Genomic DNA, 21422 nt, shown 5'->3' on the forward strand with positions numbered 1-21422 from the left:
TTATTAAGTCCAAAGGCCAAATGGTATTTTATACCATTGCTTTTAACATGCATGACAGCCTAAAATTAAGCAATCACTACACCCAATACAGTAATAACGTATTCATAAGCATGTGATCAGTATACTTACAACTCATCCTGGCATGCTCTGTGCGCAGTTAAGGTAGACGTCTCATGTATGATCACATCACCCTCTCCATACACTGCCAACAGCCTGAAAAACAAAACAATTTCTGTGTACCCTTAGTGGGAACCTCTGAACAATTTTAACTGACTAGCATGTCTTTCCCAAGGACCCTTGAAGTGCTGTGCCTGGATAAATCTACCTTTTGTTTGTCCAGGAGAAGTTTTTTTTAAGCACAAACCAGGCAATTGTGAACATGAATTGTTACATCTTTTTTGCAATTGGGCTGGCTACCTTAAATCACTGAAAAGTAGCACAGTCGAACCTCAGAGTTACGAACTGACCAGTCAACCACGCACCTCATTTGGAACCAGAAGTTCGCAATCAGGCAGCAGCAAAGACAACAACAAAAAAAGGCAAATACAGTACAGTGCTGTGTTAAACATAAACTACTAAAAAACAAAGGGAAAGAAAAAAATTTGACAAGTTAAGGATACTTTCTGTGCTTGTTTCATTTAAATTAAGACGGTTAAAAACAGCATTTTTCTTCTGCACAGTAAAATTTCCAAGTTGTATTAAGTCAATGTTGAGTTGTAAAGTTTTGAAAGAACTGTAACGTTTTGTTCAGAGCTATGAATGCTTCAGAGTTACAAACAGCCTCCATTCCCGAGGTGTTCGTAACTCCAAGGTTCTACTGTATCAGTATTTTGGTGGGCCCCTGAAATACATCATGCACTAATCTCAACATTTCCCTTTGAAAGGGCTGTAAAGGAATCCAAACCTGGTAAGGCAAATCATCCCCTTCACTGAGCAATGAGTTATCCCTAACAAGGGGTTGTTTACCATTTAACTGGTTTAACTCCCCAAGCATTACTTTTTGATTAAGAGCAGATAACTCTGGATCAGATTCTTGTAATGTTACTAAGGCCTTGTCTACACTGACTAGTTTCTGCGCAGTAAAGTAGCTTTCTGCATTGTAACTCCAGAGGTGTACACACTGCCAAGCCACTTAGTGCACAGAAACCGTGCAGTTGCAGCGCTGTAAAAAAAAAAAAAAAACCCACCCCGACAAGAGGTATACAGGTTTCTGTGCTGGGGTACAGCTCCTCAGTGCTGGTATGGACACCCGGGTCCATTACTGCACTTTGATTGGCCTCCGGGAGGTTTCCCACAATGCCTGTTCTCACCTCTCTGGTCACTGGTTTGAGCTCTACTGCCCTGCCCTCAGGTGACCAACCGTCATCCCCACCACTTAAATTCCTTGGGAATTTTGAAAGTCCCCTTCCTGTTTGCTTGGTGACGCGTGCAGTGGTCTCAGTGCATCTTTCCAGGTGACCATGCCTGCTCCACGCACCAGGCGATCCCCCGCTTGGAGCAATGCCGAGCTGCTGGACCTCATCAGCATTTGGGGAGAGGAGGCTGTCCAGTCCCAGCTGTGTTCCAGCCATAGGAATTATACCACCTATGGACAGATTTCACGACCAATGACAGAAAGGGGCTAGGACTGTGACACACTTCAGTGCAGGTCAAAGTGAAGAAGCTGCGGAACACCTACCACAAGGTGCGGGAGGCAAACTGCTGCTCTGGTGCTGTGCCCACAAGCTGCTGGTTCTACAAGAGCTGGACGTGATACTCAGTGGTGACCACACCTCCACTGCGAAGGCCCCTGTGGATACTTCGGTGGCTCTTTCTGCATGCAGTCATGATGCTTTCTGCAGCCGAAAAACAAGAATTGAAGGAGTGGCGGGACAGCGAGAATAGGGACCGAAAGGAGAACACGGTGCGCCAAAACGAAGCCATGGAGTGGCTCTTAAATGTTATGAAGCGCCAAGCGGACATGCTCCATGCACTATTAGCACTGCAAACAGAGCAGTTCCGTGCCTGCCCTCCCCTGCAGCCGCTGTCGCAAAACTCTTTCCCATGCGCCCCCCCCCAGACACTGCCAACACACTCTTATCAACCTCCTGGCTCCAGTCTGTACCCGCTGCATTCCACTCCTGCCCCATCACAGTCCAGCACTGCAGACTCCCAGTACCCACTGCACTCAACACCCATCTTTCTGCAGTTTAGCCGTGCTGAAGTACAGTACCCACTGCACTGTACTCCAAAGGACAAGGTTGGATATGATACCTGGACATAAACAAATCTTTAACCATCCTGGGACCCTCCCTTTCCCCATCCCCCTCAGTGCTGATGTGTTTTTTTGTTTGTCTCTCTCCACCGGTTGTTGTTTTTTAGTAAAATAATTGTTTTGGTTTGAAAGCAATCTTTAGTCCATTAATTGAAAGCAAACAGAGTCCTGCAAAGCAACAGGCCATTTTCTTAGATCTTCATAGTGCATCGTCTGCACCAATCACAATAATCTCCTAGCATTACAAGCACTGCACTCTCAAGCACAGCAACAAACATTAGTGGCTTTCAGCATCAAACTGCTGCCTCAAGGCATCCCTGATCCTTATGGCCCCACACTGCACCCCTCTAATAGCCCTGGTCTCTGGCTATTCAAATTCAGCATCCAGGTGCTGAGCTTCAGCGGTCCAGCCCTGAGTGAAGCTTTCACCCTTCCCTTCACAAATATTATGGAGTGTACAGCATGTGGCTATAAACATAGGAATATTGCCATTGGCCATGTCCAGCTTCCCACAGAGGCAGCGCCAGCAGGCTTTTAAATGGCCAAATGCACACTCCACAGTCATTCTGCATTTGCTCAGCCTCTTGAACTGCTCCTTGCTGCTGTCAAGTTGCCCAGTGTATGGCTTCATGAGCCACGGCATTAAGGAGTAGGCAGGGTCTCCCAAAATCACATTGGGCATTTCGACTTCCTCTATAGCGATCTTCTGGTCCAGGAAGAAAGTCCCTGCTTGCAGCTTCTTGAACAGGCCAGTGTTCCGAAAGATGCATGCGTCATGCACCTTTCCAGACCAGCCTGCGTTAATGCCTGGAGAACCACTGAAAAATACCCCTTGCAATTAATGTACTCGGTGGCTAGGTGGTCTGGTGCCAGAATTGGAATGTGCATGCCATTTATCGCCTCTCCGCAATTAGGGAAGCCCATTTGTGCAAAGTCATCCACAATGTCACGCATGTTGCCCAGAGTCACGGTCTTTCGGAGCAGGATGCGATTAATGGCCCTGTCGATCAACAAGACTCCAACGGTTGACTTTCCCACTCCGAACTGATCAGTGACCAATCGGTAGCAGTCTGGAGTAGCCAGCTTCCACAGTGCTATCGCCACACACTTCTTCAACGACAGGGCAGCTTTCATTCTCGTGCCCCTGAGCCGCAGAGCTGGGGTGAGCTCATCACACAGTCATACGAATGTGGCTTTTCTCATGCGAAAGTTCTGCAACCACTGCTCGTCATCCCAGACATGCATCGCGATGTGATCCCACCATTCAGTGATTGTTTCCCGAGCCCAAAAGCGGTGCTCCACTGTGGTCAGCACCTCCATGAATGCCACAAGCAATCTCGTGTCTTAGCTACTATGCATGGCAAGATCAATGTCGCTCTCCTCTTGCCTTTGTAGTTTGAGGAATAACTCCACTGCCACTCATGACTTGTTGGTCAGAGTGAGCAGCATACTGGTTAGCAGTTTGGGATCCATTCCTGAATCCTGAAACAGGCAGGGCACACAGTACACAAACTGTTGAAAGATAGTGCCAAATGTGAACAGCAGCACAGGGATTGATGGGATGCAAAGCAATGCATCACGGGGCATTGAGACTGGACCTAGGATGCCCCGCAACCCCCTCCACCTTCCCACAAGTCTTAGAAGCAAAAGAAAAAGTGGTGCTCTGTGGGATAGTTGGGGATTGGTCCTGCTTTGAGCAGGGGGTTGAACTAGATGACCTCCTGAGGTCCCTTCCAACTCTGATATTCTATGGCTGCCCAGAGTGCAGCACTGTGAATAGTGCTGCAAGTGTGAACATGCTATTGTGCGGGCAGCTGTCAGTGTGAACACACAACAGCGGTTTCCCTTCTGCACTCTCTGAGCAGCGCTGTAACTGCCGGCCCTGTAACTTTGCAAGTGTAGACGTGTCCTCAATCAGTGTTTTCTGTTTGTGCTTGGGTGGTAACAACAAGGATTGGATAATCAGGGTGGGACCCATACCACAGCCTCCCTAGCAGCAGCAGCTTCATCCACATTTATTCTTCTTCCTTACTTCCTAAGTCTAGGATGAGCTTTTACCTTAACCACATATATCACCGAGTTACCCAATTTATCTGCCAATTCCTATATATAGGACAAAAGGGCTTGAGAAGCGTAAAGGCTTGTGATCTGCACTACAAAATGAATTCATACTCCACCCAGGGAGGTATGTTGTCAAGGCATCACAGATCCACTGAGTTTGAACATATCACACCAACCAGTACTTGTCCTTTATTACAGAGTGATAATGCCTTTGACACAGCAGCCACTTCAGTACGCTTGGCTGAGTGTGTACTACACCTGTGCTGCAGAGGTACAGCTGCCTGAATGCGGGGAGCTCAATCAGCAAATCCTGTGACTAGGGTCCCTTTTTGGTGACAGGGTGACGCATCAACATATATTGCTAGTCCCTCAGGCTACCGCCCTTCAGAATTTAACTTATGTACTGCTCATGGGATAAAAGGGTTAAGGGCCCCTTTTTAGAGAAAATTTCTCCAGAACACTCACATGGAGTACAATTAACAATCCTGTTGGTAAGGGTGACTGGGTTTTTGAGAGGACAGACTTCAAGATGGTGCTCTTCCAGCAGCAAGGACCATGTCATTTTAGAACTTGACACTGTACCATTTTTGATTTTACCAGACAAAAGATACTTTTAAAGAGTATGAGCCACATAGTTTTATGCGTCCCAGCCCCACCAGATATCTAAAATATGTCAGAGCCCACTAAAAACCCAGTAGTATTTTTCATACAGGTATACTGCTTTTCAACTCCATTTAATACCCAGGAAGCATAACACTAACATTTTTCTCTGTTGTGAGATACTGAGTTAATAGCTGAAATGGCTGTTTCCCTGGTTGCTACAAACAATCCAAAAGGTTTTGTATAAGCTGAGGTGCTAAGAACTGGAGCTTGTGCTAAAAGCCTCCTAACTTATACGCTGGCAGGGTATGCTGGGGGGTATCCATTCCCACTCTGTCTTCTTCTGGGGGAGGTGGTAGAGGGGTGCAAGGATTACAGTGTAACCAGGGATGAAATCCCCCACAAAAGCCTGTCACACCCAGCAGTGATCTAGTGTTGTTTCTGACATAGGGAGGGGCAGTTCTAAAAAAAAAAAAAAAAAATATATCACATGAAGCTTTTGTTTGGAGCATACAGGCCTGGTTGTAGGGTTAGTCCCAGGAAGGAAATCTCCTGCTTCATGAGCTGAGCCTTTTTTGGCTTTAGCTTTAGTCCAGCTTTCATTAAAATCTAACACAGGACTTTTAATACCATTACCTGTCTGCACCAGAATATCATCTACATCTTACACAACATTTTAAAAGGTTTACCCAACCCTAAACCATCAGTTGCATTCATTTGCAATTTACTAAGGTATTTAAATGTTGTATACACTTGCTTTAGTTTAAATACAATTCTTTTTTCTATTTACAAAACATTCCCATATAGATTCTCACTCCCTAATAACCTTTACTTTACACCACAGTTAATCAGAACTTTTGGATACAATTTTTAGTGGTTAATCATCATTTCTTACATTCACTGATCTTTCTTGGTGCTGAGTTGGTTTCTGCTTCCAAGACACACAGCCATCTGAAAAAGCCTCTTTGGAGCCATGATAGGATTTTAATTAAGTAGTATGTCTTGTTTACATTTCTTTTACAGTATACACTGCATGTTCCATAGAAATGCTCACTCCTTTCATAATTTAACTTTCACTTTTTTATTTGCTATAACTTATTAGCCATATCAATTATACATATATATATATATATATATATATATATATATATATATATACACACACACTATACATTAATATTTTATTTTTCTTCTGCAGCTCTCTCAGCTGTTGCTTCATTACTGAAAAAGGGATGCAGGATCTCTCCCCACTATCCCAGTTCTGCCTGTGCCCTTTTATTCCTTATTTTCATTTACTGGTTTATATTTAACATTTATAACTTAATTAAAAAAGAGTTAAACTTTGTAATAGCACTGAGACACCCAAAGTGTTAACTAACAAAGTTAAGACTGCCCAGACATGTTGGCTGCTGCTCAAAGAGTGTGTGTGTGGGTGTCAGCTTTGCAATCTTGAATGAAAGATTTGGATGGAATTTTAATGGAATCTTTTAAAAGCCAATTAATTTTAAACATACAAAAGAGGGTACTACAAACTCTCTCTCATCAACAGAAGTTGGTCCAATAAAAGATATTACCTCACTCACCGTGTCTCTCCATGGTCAAATAGTTCTAATCAGACTGTCACTCTGCCAGCAGCAGCTATTTACAATTGATTATTTACAGATACATTTCTCCAGAAGCGGTCTTTTCCTTCTAAACAGCTGTAAAGGCTTTTGGGGACAAAACATAGTTGTGCCCAACTGATCTCCCCTTTACATAATTTGTTTCATTACTAAGGCATGACTGCATGGAGTTGTACTGCCATTACTGGGTTTCACTATCAACCCAAGCATTTTTTTTTTTTGGTAAAACACCAACATTCTGTAACATTTAATCACTTCTAATTTTTTAACATTTTATTACTTGCACTACCCTCGACTATCTAGTCCCCTCTGAGCTCTGCAGAGTTAATTTGCACAAAAGCTCCTTTTAATTGCACATACCTTTTCCTTAAATTACTCACCAGTTTTTCCTTGTTTAATAAGACGCTTCCCAAGACCGCACTAGCTACTAACTTCTGGGACTATAACTCTTCTGTGTTATCTCCCAGAATAACATTTCTCTGCTGACTTTTTCTTAGTCTCTAAGTTTATCTTTATGTTTTTTGCACTTATTTCTTAACTTAGTACACTTTGCCTGCAAAGCTGTGCTCACTAAATATGGTCCTTGAAAGACAACTGCTTTTCACTTTGGATTTATGCGACAGACATTGTTTTTTCCTTCCAGGAATCTTTTCCATTTAGCTTGTTTCCTTCTCTACAACTTTGATTTGTTCTCTATGCTTTTTGCATTCATCCCTCAGGGTGGCATATTTTGTTTGTAGCCACCAGAAATAATGCTTGTGAAACTGCTGCTTTATTTTGGCTCTCTTTGCCTTAGGATAAAAGAAGCTAGATACTGTTTTTTCTGTGGCTGCCAACGGTTTTTTTTGTTTTTTGTTTTAATTTCAGTGGCATTCAACAGACTTCTGCCAAGCATTCTTTTACATAGGTATCTAGAATACCTCCCTCTATTCCCCTTATTTTATTGAATTTCTCTTTTCAAGAGAATTCTATATTGTCCCTAGATAACAGGTCCGTTCACTTTGGGGGTTTACAGCAACTAAAATTGTCAGGGGTCCTTTCTGGTCACCAAAAATTTTGGAATCATTAATAGTATCTGAAATTATTGGAGACCACCAAATGCTAAATTTAATCAACAATTCCTTTATTAAATCCAAAGACCAAATGGTATTTTATACAACTGCTGTAAACATACATAGCACCCTAAAAATGAACAGTCACTACACCCAATACAGTAATAAAATATTGATAAGAACATGATCAGTATACTTACAAACAGGCCTGACCTAGGGAAAACCATTTCATCTCCAGCATGATCAGGTAGGATCTGAAAAAGAACCGGCAGCTTCATGGCTCTCTTTATACACTTCAGCTAACTTGCTAGCTTTAGCAAAAACCCAGTTTGAAGCAGTTTATCCTTCCTACTTTCTTTCCTCCAAGGCCTTCCTTTCGGCTCCTCTCTCCTTATTACCAGCTAAATAATGGGATGGTTTGTACTTGTTTCTTTTAAGACCGTTTTCCTTTGTCTTTTTGCTTTATCAGTTACTTTTTGAACCACATATATCTTTTCCACACTATAAGTAATAATACTTATTATTTTCATGGCCTTCTTTTACTTGCTGATGGGGGCTTTTCCGTACTAGCCACAAATTATAAACCAAACTTAAGCTAACTTTAATTCTTTTAATTTCATAAGTACCTCTGCAGCTGGCATTCCTAGGCATGGGTTCTTCAGTTCCTTCTCTTGTCTACTCCTTGTGAGGTATGGTGACAGCAGCAAGCCCTCAGGTCCAAAGAGTATTCACCCAAAAGTTCTGAAGGATTTAAGAATTAAGTGGGTGAGCTGCTAACAAAACAATGTAATTTACAATGAAAGCTAGCTGATATTCTTGAGGACTAGAAGGTAGTCAATATTAGGTCTATTTTTTTAAAGCATTAGGATTAAGTATGACATTTAAAGGCCAGTATCTTTACTTCAGCACTCGGCAAGTTGTTTGAAGCAATATTAAGAAGAACACCTGTCCTAGAGAAACACAATACAAGACCCAATTAATGTGGGCTTTAACCGAGAATCACATCCCTCAATTTAGGAGAAGTCTTTGAGGGTGACAAAGGAAAACCAGTTGATATTATTGGTTCAGACTTTCAAAAAGCTTTAATCAGGTTCCTCATAAGAAGGTGTAGTTAAGGAAACTAGATACAGGGTGTAAGAGAAGTTCTTTTGTGTAATAGAAATTGACAGAAACAGAAAAACAAACAGGAATAAGTCATCAGTTTTTAAATCATGGAATGAAGCAAATAAGAGGATATTGCAATGATTTATACTAAGAGCAGTTTAAACTTATTTATTAAAGACCTGGAGAGGAAGGTTAACAGTGACTTGGCAAAATCTGCACATGACACAAGATTATTTAGATTAGTCAAAGACTACAGAAGACTGAGGAAGTTCAAAGGCACCTGAGTTAGAGAATTAAATAAAATTCACTGTAGATAAATATGATGCTCACAGAGAGGAACAGTTTAAATTTCTAACACTGCTAGATTTTAAAATAAACAGATATTCAGAAAAAGTATCTAGCCGTACCTGTTGACAGTTTATGATAGAGTCATTATGCTTTAGTAGCAGGAAAATATTTGGGAGTCTCTTTCAGACTCTCTTACCTTAGGATGGGTTTATCCTATTTGTCTGAACTTGATTTTCTAGGACTCCAGGAGGATGCTAGCGTGTGTCCTTGTTATAGGATACACCTGGCAAGACCAGGTAATCACCCTGCTAAGAGTGGGACTAGAGAAATTTATACCAGCATAAAGCCCCACTGAAGTCAACAGGGTTCTGCCTGCATGTTTTACCTTATTAGGGCTCAAGCACTAAGTAGAATCAAAACGTGGCCATTCATTTCAATTACAGAATTGAGACACCTTGGGCCTGATTGTCAGAGGTGTTGAGCGTCTGGATCTGCCCATGCCTTTATCTGGATCGGGAGTGCTCAGTGCTTCTGAAAAATCAGGTTCAATGGAGCTCAGATTTAGATGGGAGGCCCCTACAATCAGCAGCCACGGACAACCTGGGCCTTCGCCTTTCACAAACTACGGCTCTTCGTGAGGAGCCACAACCACGCCTCTGACTTGGTGCCTGTGAATTGGGCCAGCACTGCTGTGCGGCGACCACTTGCGGGTACGGATAAGGGCACTGGGAGACTTAAGTTCCCCGCTGAACGAGCCCATGGGGCGGAGGGCAAGTCTGTCACTCGGCGGCCGCTTCTTCAGCTGGGCGGCCCCTGGCCTCAGGCTCCCCATCCCTCAAACAGAGATCACAACGCTCCCCTGCTCCAGGAGGGGCCTGCGCACCCCAAAGCCGGGGGCTGCTGCGTAGGGCGGCTCGGCCCCGGACTCCTCGGGCAGCAGCTCCCGCGGGGGCGGGCGGTTCAGGGGAGGCAGGAGACCGAGTCAGGTCAAAGGGCAACACGGGGAGCGAGCCCGGGCGGCGGCGGCGGAAGTGAGAGCTCTGTACCATGGAGCTGACGGCAAGTGGTGGCTAGAGCGGCGGGCAGCCGGGGCCGCTCTGCGCGGCGGGAGGCCCGCTCGGTGCGGCTGGCTGGCTGGCGGGGCAATATGGAGGAGGGGGTGTACCGGGCCGTGTCCGGGGGCCGCATCGCGCTGCAGCGCCGCCAGTACAGCGCCTCCTGCCGGGAGTTCTCGGTGCGCTGCCCCCGGCTGCAGCTGCGCTCGCTGAGCGCCGCTACCTGCTCCGTCTGGCTGGCGGCTTATGGGCTCTTCGTGCTCAGCCAGGTACCGAGGGGCCCTCCGGGCCCGCCCCGACCGCGCAGCCCCGGCGGGGGCCCCCAAAGCCTCCTCCGCCTTGCGGGCGCCCCGGTCATGCGCCGCCACGTTCTCCCAGCCCCCGTGAGGGGCCCCCGAAATCCGCCGTCAGGGGAGCCCTGGCGTCAGCCCGCGTCCCCTGCGCCCCATCAGGGTCCCCCATGGCCCACTGCTCATTTATCAAAGTGCTGCAGTCTCCAGGCGGGCACGGAAATGTCATTATTTAAAAGAAAGGACCTTTTGTCATTATTTACCCAGGGAATCCCTTTGCCCCCACCACCTTCGCACACAGACACCAGGCAGCAGCCAGCCCCTTAAACCGGCGCAAATTCCGAGAAAGGCATAACAGGAACAAAAGTTAAAGGCAGACAAATTCAAGTTAGAAATAAAGAACAAATTTAACGGTGAGGGTGAGTAACTGCTGGAAGAAGTGAGCAGGGAAGTGGTGGATTCTCCATATCTTGATGTCTTCAAATCAAGACTTTCTGGATGCCTTTCTGAAAGCTATCCTTTAGTCAAACTGAAGTTGTTAGATTCCGTATAGGATAGGGCTGTCGATTAATCGCAGTTAACTCGCGATTAACTCAAAAAAATTAATTGCGATTAAAAAAATTAATTGTGATTCATTGCAGTTTTAATCGCACTGTTAAACAAGAGACTACCAATTGAAATTTATTAAATATTTTGGATATTTTTCTACGTTTTCTGTCTTATATTCTGTGTTGTAATTGAAATCAAAGTGTATATTTTGATTACAAATATTTGCACTGTAAAAATGATAAACAGAAGAAATAGTATTTTTCAGTTCACCTCAGACAAGTACTGTAGTGCAATCTCTTTGTCCTGAAAGTGCAGCGTACAAACGTAGATTTTTTTTTTGCATAACTGCACTCAAAAACAAAACTATATAAAACTTCAGAGGCTACAGATCCACTCAGTCCTACTTCTTGTTCAGCCAATCACTCAGACAAACAAGTTTGTGTACATTTACAGGAGATAATGCTGCTCTCTTCTTATTTACAATGTCACCAGAAAGTGAGAACAGGCAGTTGCTTGGCACTTTTGTAGCCAGCATTGCAAGGTATTTAAGTGCCAGATATGCTAAACATTCATATGCCGTTTCATGCTTTGGCCACCATTCCAGAGGACATGCTTCCATGCTGATGACGCTCATTTAAAAAAATAATGAGTTAACTAAATTTGTGACTGAACTCCTTGGGGGAGAATTGTATGTCCCCTGCTCTGTTTTACCCACATTCTGCCATATATTTCATGTTATAGCAGTCTTGGATGATGACCCAAAACATGTTCATTTTAAGAACACTTTTGCTGCAGATTTGACAAAGGCAAAGAAGGTACCAATGTGAGATTTCTAAAGATAGCTACAGCACTCAACCCAAGATTTAAGAATCGGAAGTGCCTTCCAAAATCTGAGAGGGACGAGGTAGGGAGCATGCTTTCAGATGTCTTAAAAGAGCAACACTCTGATGTGGAAACTACAGAATCTGAACCACCAAAAAATAAAAACAGCCTTCTGCTGGTGGCATCTGACTCAGATAATGAAAATGAACATGCATCGGTACATCTAGCCCCCAGATGTAGAAATCTAGGGGCTAGTGAGCATGAACACTCATTCCATCTGACTTCAGCTCCTATGATGGCTTATGGAGAGCAAGATGATGCACCAGGTAGCTGAGACTCTGATAATACAGGACAAAGTAAATTCTTAGAAGTGAATAGAAAGCCAGTTCCTAGCAAATGGATGTAATATATCACTATTCAGGAAGACTGACTGATGTTGCTGTTAAGTGATCTTTAGGGGTATCCCCATGTAGAGCATTACTGCAATTCTGCTTGAGCTGAGCTTCTGCTAGTTCACATCCCAAGTCTTGGGCTCACCCAGGCTCTGGGAAAGCAAAGATGCTCTGTCATCTTCATTTGATGAAAATGAGTCAGAGTTGCATGACAGCCACATTCTGATCTCATTATTTTCCCAGAAGCCTCAGTTAGTTTGTAAGCTTCTTCAGGGCAGGGATCATGTATCTTTTATGTATATGGATCCATGTCTAGCATATTGATGGGAGCCAGATTATATACACTGAACAGGAGAGATGAGTGTCTGGAAACCCACAGGAGATATTTCTTGGGGGCAGAGAAGTGATCACGGAGAATAATTCTCTCAAATTTTTCTGAGGGGAAGAAGGGCACTCCACTAGCAATACCATCTACGTACTTGTGGTCATGTGTCAACAAGACCTTGTGGGCAAAGATTTTAAAGACTGTTGACAGATCTAAAAGAATAGGCATAAATATCTGACCTTTAGCATTACTAAGAGATTGTGAACAACCAATGAGACCAGTGCAATCTCTATAGTGTATATTGAAGCCAAAAGATGGACTGAAAAGGCTCAAGAAAGTCTGAGGACTACAGTTAACACTAGCATTGCCATACAACAACCTTCTCAGTGACATTTCCCAGAAAGCAAAGATAAAGAGACCAGGGTGATAATTGGCAAGGTTGTCAATGTCAGAAGATAGTTTATTGAGCAAGGATTTAACAGCCACTTGTTAGTGGGGGAATTGTATCCTAAATTCCTGTAAGAAGGCATTAATCTGTCAGCAATTGCCCCCAGTGCCTTCCTACTTGATTATACAAGCTGTGAAGAACACTGATCCAAGCTGTACACCATTGGTTGAAATTCTTCCATTACCCCAAGAACCTGAGCCTCAATCTCACCACCCTCTTAGTGCAGCGCAGGACCCCTTTCTCCTGTAACAGTGCTAGCGAGCAGTCCAGCATCATTCCTCCTTCAAGACAGCCACCAAGGATTATCCAGTTTGGGAAGTGGCATGAAATGAGTTAGAACAACAGAGTTTTGGTCCATTAGTGATAGAATTAATATTTCCTATGCTCATCAATGTTCTCTCTAAAATTGGTCCTGGGGATAGAGCACTGGATTTTGAGTCAGGACACCTGGATACTATTCCCAGCTCTCCAAGTGAGCTGCTGCTTGAGTTTAATCTAATCATTGATTTAGCATGTATTATTTATAATGTAGTAATACCAAAAGGTCCCAAGATCAGGGCACCATACAAACACCTAGCAAGGCACAGTTCCATCTCCAGAAAGCTTACGGTCTAAATATACAAGACAAAGCATTGAAGAAAGGGATAAGTATTACTACCATTGTACCGATCAAGGTACTAAGGCAGAGAAATTAAGATTAATAAAGGTCACACATGGCAGAACTAGACTGAACTCACATCTTCTGATTCCAATCCAGTGCTTGAACCACAAGACCATCCTTACTCTCTAATCATGCTGGGCCTCTGATTCACCATCTATAAAAAAGGGGTAATACCTGTCTATCTTTGTAAGTGTAACTGCATCATAATCTGCATTTATATGACAGTCTGTCTTGTATGATATAACTTGGTGTTTTGGGGCAGAGTTAGTAGAACCCACTGGTCAGTTATAGGTCCCCCTCCAGGCCTGATCCACTGAGGTATCAGTCTGTTACAGCATTCAACCACAGAGCTTGGCACTTAATTAAGTTCAAGGTATAGAGACTCATGCTTCCTGATCTAGAGGTTAGTCCACAGTGTGTCAAGCAAGATGGGAACTATCAGACTTTCATGGATGACCCTACAATTTACTGTACATAGCCCCATGTCTATGCTTGCATGCAGTTAATTGCAGGGTTGGAGCCTAAATGCCTGTTTGGTTTTCTTTACAGAACAGCATGGTGCTCTCAGCTGCTATATTTATCACCCTGATTGGCTTGATCGTGTACCTGCACTTTGTGAAAATTGACCACGAGTCCCTGTTAGTCATTGGCTCACTTGGCATCCAGATGACCTCATCCTATGCTTCGGGCAAAGAGAATACAACCTTCATTGAAATGAGCCAAGTGAAGGACGTGGTCATCAATGAGGCCATCTATATGGTAATCAGCTCATACAGCCTTTCTTCTTGTACAGCATAATCAGTACTGCATCTGTTACGTTTTCCCGTGTGCTTGGGTTAGGAACAACTGTTTTAACTGGGCAATGGATTCAGATTTTGTTGTCAAGGCATGAAATTCTTGGACTGGTGTGGTGTCCTTAGCTTCACCAACATTATGTTCTATATTCCTGATTTCTCTTCCCATTGCACCATCTTTTTCCTTTCTGAACCCTGCTGGAAAGAGGACATTTAAAACAAAAGGCCACATTCATCCCTGATATAATGAAGTTGATGGTAGTGGATTTACATCAGGGTGAATTTGGGTCAGCGGTTGTAAACATTCCCTCTTGTGTTATTCCTGTGAGTGTTGGTCCCGATGTCAGACACACCAAATGGTTTATAAATCAGAAGACAGACCACAATACATCTCATTATGTTTGTGGTTTTCTGATTTTGTTTAAGGTCTTATGGGAAAGCCGCAACTATCCTCTCAATTTATTGGAGTTGATTTCATATTAAAAGTGTAATATTAAATGTGGCTAAAATTGCACATATATTGGGTGACAGTGGAGGGAGGGAGTTGCAATGTCAATGTACTATAATGTAAACAGGGCCTTAGAGACTGAGGTGCATGGGCTGTCTGTTTTGCATGTATGTTTTGGGATGATATATTGGTGTGGGTGGGTGGGTTTGGTTTGGTTGTTTCCCTAGATTTGTTCCCTTCCAGTGTAGACCGGGTACAATTGTGCTTGGCTTGTAAGATTTGAAGAGATCTCAGCTGTAGATGGAATGGTTGCAGGAACTCCATTTTCCTCTGAAAAGTATTTGAGAGAACGCTTCTGAAGTGGATTGGTATAGAAAGGAGATACCTGGCTTCTTGGAATGAAAGAGCAGGAAAACCTCTTGGAGTTCATAGCACTGCAGTGCAGATCTTAACCAAGACCTGCAAAAGAAAAAACAACTGAGCTTGGACATGTTTTTTTTTTTTCTCTTCATTTTGATGGCTAAAGAAGGCTTGAAAGTCTTTAAAAATTGTTTTTTGTTGCTTTAAGTCTATTCAGTCTGATTAGTCTGGAAGACTCTATGTGCTGCACTAAATAACAAAATGTTACCATGTTTGAACACAGTCATGAAGAAGTGAGTCTACTAACAGGATGTCACTGGCAGCGTCTTTGTAGTCAGTGCAGACCAGGACAAATCCTTTCTTGATTCTTCACAATCCTGTTTAATTATGATATAATTTTATAGGAAAGACAAATCCTGTGATAACTGGAGAATTAGTAAAATGATATCATGAGTCAAAAGGGTAAGAGCGGAAGGAATTTTTAGTCAGACTGTTTAAAACACTTTTTGTGTTTGCTTTTTGTTAATACCTATTGAACTACAGTGACTGATGAACATTTTGGAAAAACAACGTCTTTGTTAAAAATTCAGCACCATTACCCTTTCAGTTAAAGGGAAGGAGATCACAATATCTATGCTACTGGAGCCTTAAAAGATCCTCCAGCAAAACCCAGAAAAACAGGGCATTCCTGATATTTCTAAGGTAAAACACAGTTGGGAGATGAGAGGAGACCACATCATTTTAAAGCAAAAATTGTTCCTTGTTTAAATCAGCTGTCGGTGCTGAGTCATCTCAATATGCCTTACCCCTTCCCTCAGGTCACTTTTGTTAGGAACAGATCCCCTCTCACTGATAATTTAAGGCACTCTGATAAAATTCTCATGCTTTGTTGGTTTTTGCTTTTGTTTTTTAGCAAAAAGTTATCTATTACCTGTGCATCCTTCTCCAAGATCCTGGGGAACCTCATGGGGTGTCTGAGGTGGTGCCGCTCTTTCAGGTGAGAATGAAATGGATTGTGGAGAGACTCAGATTTGTAGTTTGTTGGTATTACTGGGGTTCTCAACACTTTTCATTCCATAACCCCTCACTCAGCCCATTGCAGTTGCTCTCTCCGAGATGTGCCTCGGAGTCCGCCAGCTTGATTCCTATAGCACTTTATAGCTGGTGCCACAGGAGCAGTAGAAATTAGTGTTGGGAAAACACTTTTGGCTCTCGTGTAGTCCATTCTGGATTCAGAGTAGGAATAGAAAGATGTGCAAATCTCAACCCAAGAGAAAAGCTCATTGGTCAGCCTAGGAACCAAGGCTGCTGAATTTCATACAGCTCGGTTTATCTGGCTTCTGTGTGTCGTCTCCTCCTCAGGCTATACAGTGCTGCCACCAGTAGAGTCTCAGCTACCCACGTCAAAGGTTCTGGTAAGGAGGTACTCTGAAGTAAGTGGATGGTCTCTCCCTTTTTTACCCAATGACAATCAAAGGTATTGAAACAGAAGTGGTGAGCTGAGACCTCTGCTTAACATTACCTTCTTTCCTCTCTTCTCTGCCCATTTATTTGTACGATCCACTTGTTGTGACTTGTCGTAACCTAGGTTATGAGCTCTTTGGGGTTGGGAATTTCTTTTTACTGTTTGACTCTGTACGGTGCCTAACACAGTGGGTTTTCCTTTCACGTTCCTAGGCACTACTGAAGTACAAATATAGTAATAACAAATTTTTGTATACTTCGTATAATGTAATGACTCTACAGCCTTCTCTACCTGTGAAAATTACCTACTGCTGAGTGTCAGGTTTTAGCCATGGTTTCTGAATCACTACTGAACACAATTTGTCAATGGCTACACACAGCTAAATTGCATTCAGCTGCACATGTTGCTGATGATAGGCAAAGATCTCAAAGATACTTACAAATGTTAATGAATTAAACTTCTTCAGCAAATCCAATGTCACTTGCAATGAGTGAATTCCTTACAGCTCCACCGAGAATCCTGGCATCGGACTGTGATCTCAGCTGCCTCTATTCATTGCCAATGCCAAGGGATAGGCTTGTATTTGGGTGTGGTTTCTCGCATCCACCCAACTCTGAACAATGCTACTTTCAAGGGTATACTCTGATACTTGTATTTGATTCTCCTTTAACCACTCACTACCAAGGACCTAGGAAAGAGGATGCTTTAGTCTGAAATGCAGTACCCCTCAAAAATTCTCACCTAAGACAATCTGACATGCTCACTTGAGGGTGCATTCACAGATACTTTAACAGGAGCAGTAACCTCTTGTTGCCTCCACTGTACAGTCTTTATTTCTCTCTGTTATGCCAACTTTAGAGAAGGCAATTTTAATGAATATCATCTGACGGAGCCCGTTAACACGTCTGCACTGACCTGACCTATTGTTCTCTCAAGCTGCCATTGGCAACGTTTACAAAGATAGCTTTTAGGTGGACTTCATACTACACTGCTGTTTTGGGAGCTCAAAAGTCATAAAACCCTGGGGGACTAGATGACTCAGAAGGTTAGGAATGGGATACAGAACCTTTCACCTCTCTGTTGGCTTTAATCTGACCCAGGTCAGTAGTGACAAAAAATCATTATCCTTTGACTGCCATTTAGTGATTATGTGGAATGAATTGGTGGTTTCAGTCCACGTCCTCTCCTCTTGTGGATAGTAGTAGAAGAGGCTAAGCACTGTGGAGTCCGAACTCCCCTTTCTTAAAGGTAGATCCTCCAGGGCAGGATCCAGATACATTGGGTCAATATGAGGAAAGCTGCTTCTTATGGTAAATAGAGGAGTAATATATGGGGGTAACAATTAGGTTATGGGTCTGAGAATCAGGACACCTGGGTTTTATTCCACAGTCAGAGACAGATTTGCTTTTTGAAAAATCCTCTTACCCTCTGTGTGCTTCAGTCTTACCTATCTGCAGAATGTAGAACAACACTTAACCATTTTTATAAAGTACTTTGAGATCCTTGGATGACAGGTGCTGTATAAATGCCAGTAAGTAATAGTATTCTATTTCCTCATCATAAGTGATATTTGGACCATGTGGATGTTTTGCAGCTATGGCATTGATGGCTTATTATAAGGGGGTCAAGGCTGGGAAGCACAGACTAACAAAATGTCAAAAAGGTAACAATAACATAATACTCTTGGTGGAATGCATTTTGGCATTACATATTATATACACCAGCATCATAGTGCTCAGTATGATATATGTACAAGGCCAATAAAAAGAAGCTGTAGAGATCTCACCAAATCCCCCTGTTTACTGAGTTATAGTTAAAGCCCAAGGACCACTGAGGCTTAGCAAAGGTTCATTAGTAACTTGCCAGGAACCTGAAAGCCACACTTGATTAGTATAAGAGGGAGCCAATTGCAGTAGTGCCCTTCTTTATTATGGAGGTATTTCTATCTCCTGTCAACCAGGTCCTTCTGGTTTCTCTGTAAATACTCCAAGTACTGACAGTGGACGATTGCTCTCTGTCTCATGTCACATAATTTGTTCCCCACCCTCTCATGAGATATATATGTGTTTCACTTGTAACAAATGTATGTATTAGCATGTGCAGTCAAATTTTTTCTTTTCCCTGCATCTGGCACTGATTTACTGGGCTAAATTAAGCCATTGAATTTAGCAATTACCCCTCCTCATACCAACGTTCAGTTTGGACAAGTCCTCTGAATAAAATCAGTTTATTCGTCAATAAAAAAGATACGCTTACTTTGAAGAGTATTGTGAGGCTTAATTAGTTTACAAAGCCCTTTGAGAACTTCTGAAAAAATGTTACTATTATATTATTACTGAAAAGTCAAGGAATTTTAAACTGGAAAAATGTTACTGTTATATTGTTGGTGAGATTGGGAAGTTCAAAGTTGTGGTTCCTGTGACAATTGTAATTCTGTCCTGTTGCACATGTATATTGAGGCATTAAATTAAAGCTCAGATTTAGTAATACAGAATGCTACATGTACAAAGGATAAAAGGTACAGTTTCTGTGTGACCCATCAACTTGAATATTCTAGCCTCTGGGTGTTTAAAACCTCAACCATAACTTTGCATTAACTTAAAGAACAAAGTGGATGTCCTGTTCCTTAAAGGGACTGCATTGACAGCCTTGAGGACTGAAGTCCTCTAACCACAGTACAGGTACAGCACAGGCTATGTTCATACAATCATTCCCCTTCAATCTGCCTCAGCCCTTCCTTGGAGCCTGATGGATCACCTCGAGTTGTATGGATACAAGAGGAGTTCACTCTATAGTCATCATCTCACTTCAGAAAAATAATCTACTGCAGATGCCTTGCTTTTGTGTTCCCTTTATATCCATGCCAATGGTAGCTTGCTTTGCGTGAGTCTTCTTCCCGCTCCTTCCTCCATCTGACAAATGTTACTGTGGATGAATATTAAAACTCTTACCTCTTCAGCAACCAGCCCAGAGCCTGACTGTTTTTCCTTGACCTCTAGAGCTCCAAGCCACGTCTAGACTGTCTGGTTGAAGTGTACCGAAGTTGCCAAGAAATCCTGGAGCAGAGGAAGACTTAAAACTTCATCAGAACTTTAAACTAAAAAGCTCATCAAGGTAGAAAACTCACAGCAAACTAGGATAGATTGTATATAGTAAATGAACCCCAGACCAAAACAGTCCTGCAGTTTGTCCTTCATTAGATGGTGCATGTAGACTGTGATCCAGCAGCAAGTGAAGTTGTTGCTAGTGCCCTGGCTGGTGGCCCACGGTTATGGAAAAATTTTCAGCCCATCCACAAAATCTATCCTTGCCAAGATGATGATGTAAAAGTTAATGATAAATTTACTTGGCTGTCCAAAATATTAACACAACTCAGATTAGTAGAATTTTTCAAGACTGGAGCCTCAGAGATGGGATTTCCTTCCCCGCTGCCCACCCTGCCAATAGAGGGATGGGACTAGGTATGGGGAGATCATGCAACAAATTTATACTCCTTTAATAAATCCTAAAACAAATTCTGATAAGCACACATTACAACTTTGGCCAAATTGCCAATAAACCCACAAAGAACAAACGAACCAAATGCCCTCGACAGTGAATATTGGTATTACATTTTTGTTGTAAAATTCTTTAAACCTTTTGTTTGAAAAAGGAGGTATCGTCCCTAAGTGAGCCAAAGCCAAGCAGATGTGCGAAGAGGAGAGCTCTGGTTCTCTGGTCTGAGGAGAGCTAAGAGAAGGGAAACTTGCCCAGGAAAATGCCAAACTTACTGCAGCATTTAATTCTTTGTTTTCTGGACTGTTTACCGGTTACTTTGTTTGGATGGTAAAGGCCACCTATAAATGTCTGGGACTCCTTGCGTGTGTGGGGAAACCTGCCACTGATAATGTTGTGTAATGAGAATGTGTGTAAATAAAGTTTTTATTGGCTTGTGCCCTTGGGAGTATTTCATGGTGTGAATTTGTATTGTACCTCATTGTTATCCTGAAGATTATTGTAGCTTTTAACTAAGATGACCTAGAGGTGTGGGGCTTTTTTGAACTCTTTCATAATAATATAACCTGGGCAGCTAAACCTTTGCCTACCTAAAGGACAAGTCAGCAGCTCATCAGGAGCCTATGGCTCACACATAATTTGCATAAAAATGGAGCTAGGTGTGTCAGTATGCAGTGCTCCAGCGGCTAAGATGGCAGTGACTCTGAAAATGTTAAATTTACACTTTAGAAAGAAATGCCTTCCTATTACATGTTAGTACATAAGGCAAGAGCTCTGGGTTCTGCCACTGACTTCTGGGTGGCCTTGGTTAAGTCATTTAACCTTTCTGTGCTTCAGTTTCTCACCCATGCTTTAATTCATGTCTTAATTACTGAAGTCATACCTGGAGTTGTACAGACTTTAAGAGCTAAATCTTGTCCTGGTATAAGCTGGTTGGACTCCACTGAACTCAATGAAGTTGCATCCTTTAAGAGCGGGTGCTGTGAGCCCAGGCATAATTTAGGTTTGGCCTTTTAAGAGTGGGAAGCCATGGGAGGTGTAGTTTCCAGGAGGGATTGTTTGAGATCCTGTGAGTAGGGACTGTCGTTCAGTGAGTGAGGGGAATGAAGGTATGAGGTGGGGTGGTTTCTCCTTGGTTGTAGGCTTCAGGAGACAGCCAGGTCACCGGGTAGAACAGAGCTGGGAAAAGACATGCGAGAGATCTAGGGACAGGATAGAGAAAGACCCTGAGGAGGGGCATTGCCAGAAGGAAGTAGCCTGGGCAGGATAGTGCAGAGGGATGTTGAAGAGAGTTGATGCTCAATTAGGGGGTCCAGGCTGGGACTTTCAGTGACAGT

The 21422-nt window shown here is 42.9% G+C and overlaps 1 protein-coding gene and 1 long non-coding RNA gene across 5 annotated transcripts; one reads left to right on the top strand and one right to left on the bottom strand.

Annotated features, from left to right (window-relative positions):
• On the bottom strand, positions 1 to 9984 carry LOC144265754 (uncharacterized). 2 transcript variants are annotated; one of them, XR_013346350.1, is made up of 5 exons: positions 9178 to 9984; positions 8216 to 8330; positions 7790 to 7843; positions 1679 to 3736; positions 1 to 213 (listed from the first exon to the last, which is right to left on the bottom strand). It is a non-coding gene; the product is annotated as an uncharacterized LOC144265754 (long non-coding RNA). The 2 variants fall into 2 exon arrangements; XR_013346349.1 differs by having other exon boundaries at positions 1679 to 1835; positions 9178 to 9975.
• A 93-nt stretch (positions 9985 to 10077) lies between these two features.
• On the top strand, positions 10078 to 20524 carry PIGH (phosphatidylinositol glycan anchor biosynthesis class H). Of its 3 annotated transcripts, none has more exons than XM_077818719.1 (5): positions 10078 to 10305; positions 14073 to 14282; positions 16039 to 16122; positions 16488 to 16558; positions 19590 to 20524. In XM_077818719.1, exons 1-4 carry the CDS (start codon positions 10129 to 10131, stop codon positions 16509 to 16511), a joined length of 495 nt encoding a protein of 164 aa, XP_077674845.1. In that variant the 5' UTR covers positions 10078 to 10128; the 3' UTR covers positions 16512 to 16558; positions 19590 to 20524. The 3 variants fall into 3 exon arrangements, with proteins under 3 accessions (XP_077674845.1, XP_077674844.1, XP_077674843.1); XM_077818718.1 differs by lacking the exon at positions 16488 to 16558 and having other exon boundaries at positions 19590 to 19704; positions 20243 to 20524; XM_077818717.1 differs by lacking the exon at positions 16488 to 16558.
• Positions 20525 to 21422: the final 898 nt, after the last annotated feature.

Source organism: Eretmochelys imbricata, chromosome 6, assembly GCF_965152235.1.
Source record: "Eretmochelys imbricata isolate rEreImb1 chromosome 6, rEreImb1.hap1, whole genome shotgun sequence".
In the NCBI taxonomy this organism is placed as follows: Eukaryota; Metazoa; Chordata; order Testudines; family Cheloniidae; genus Eretmochelys; species Eretmochelys imbricata.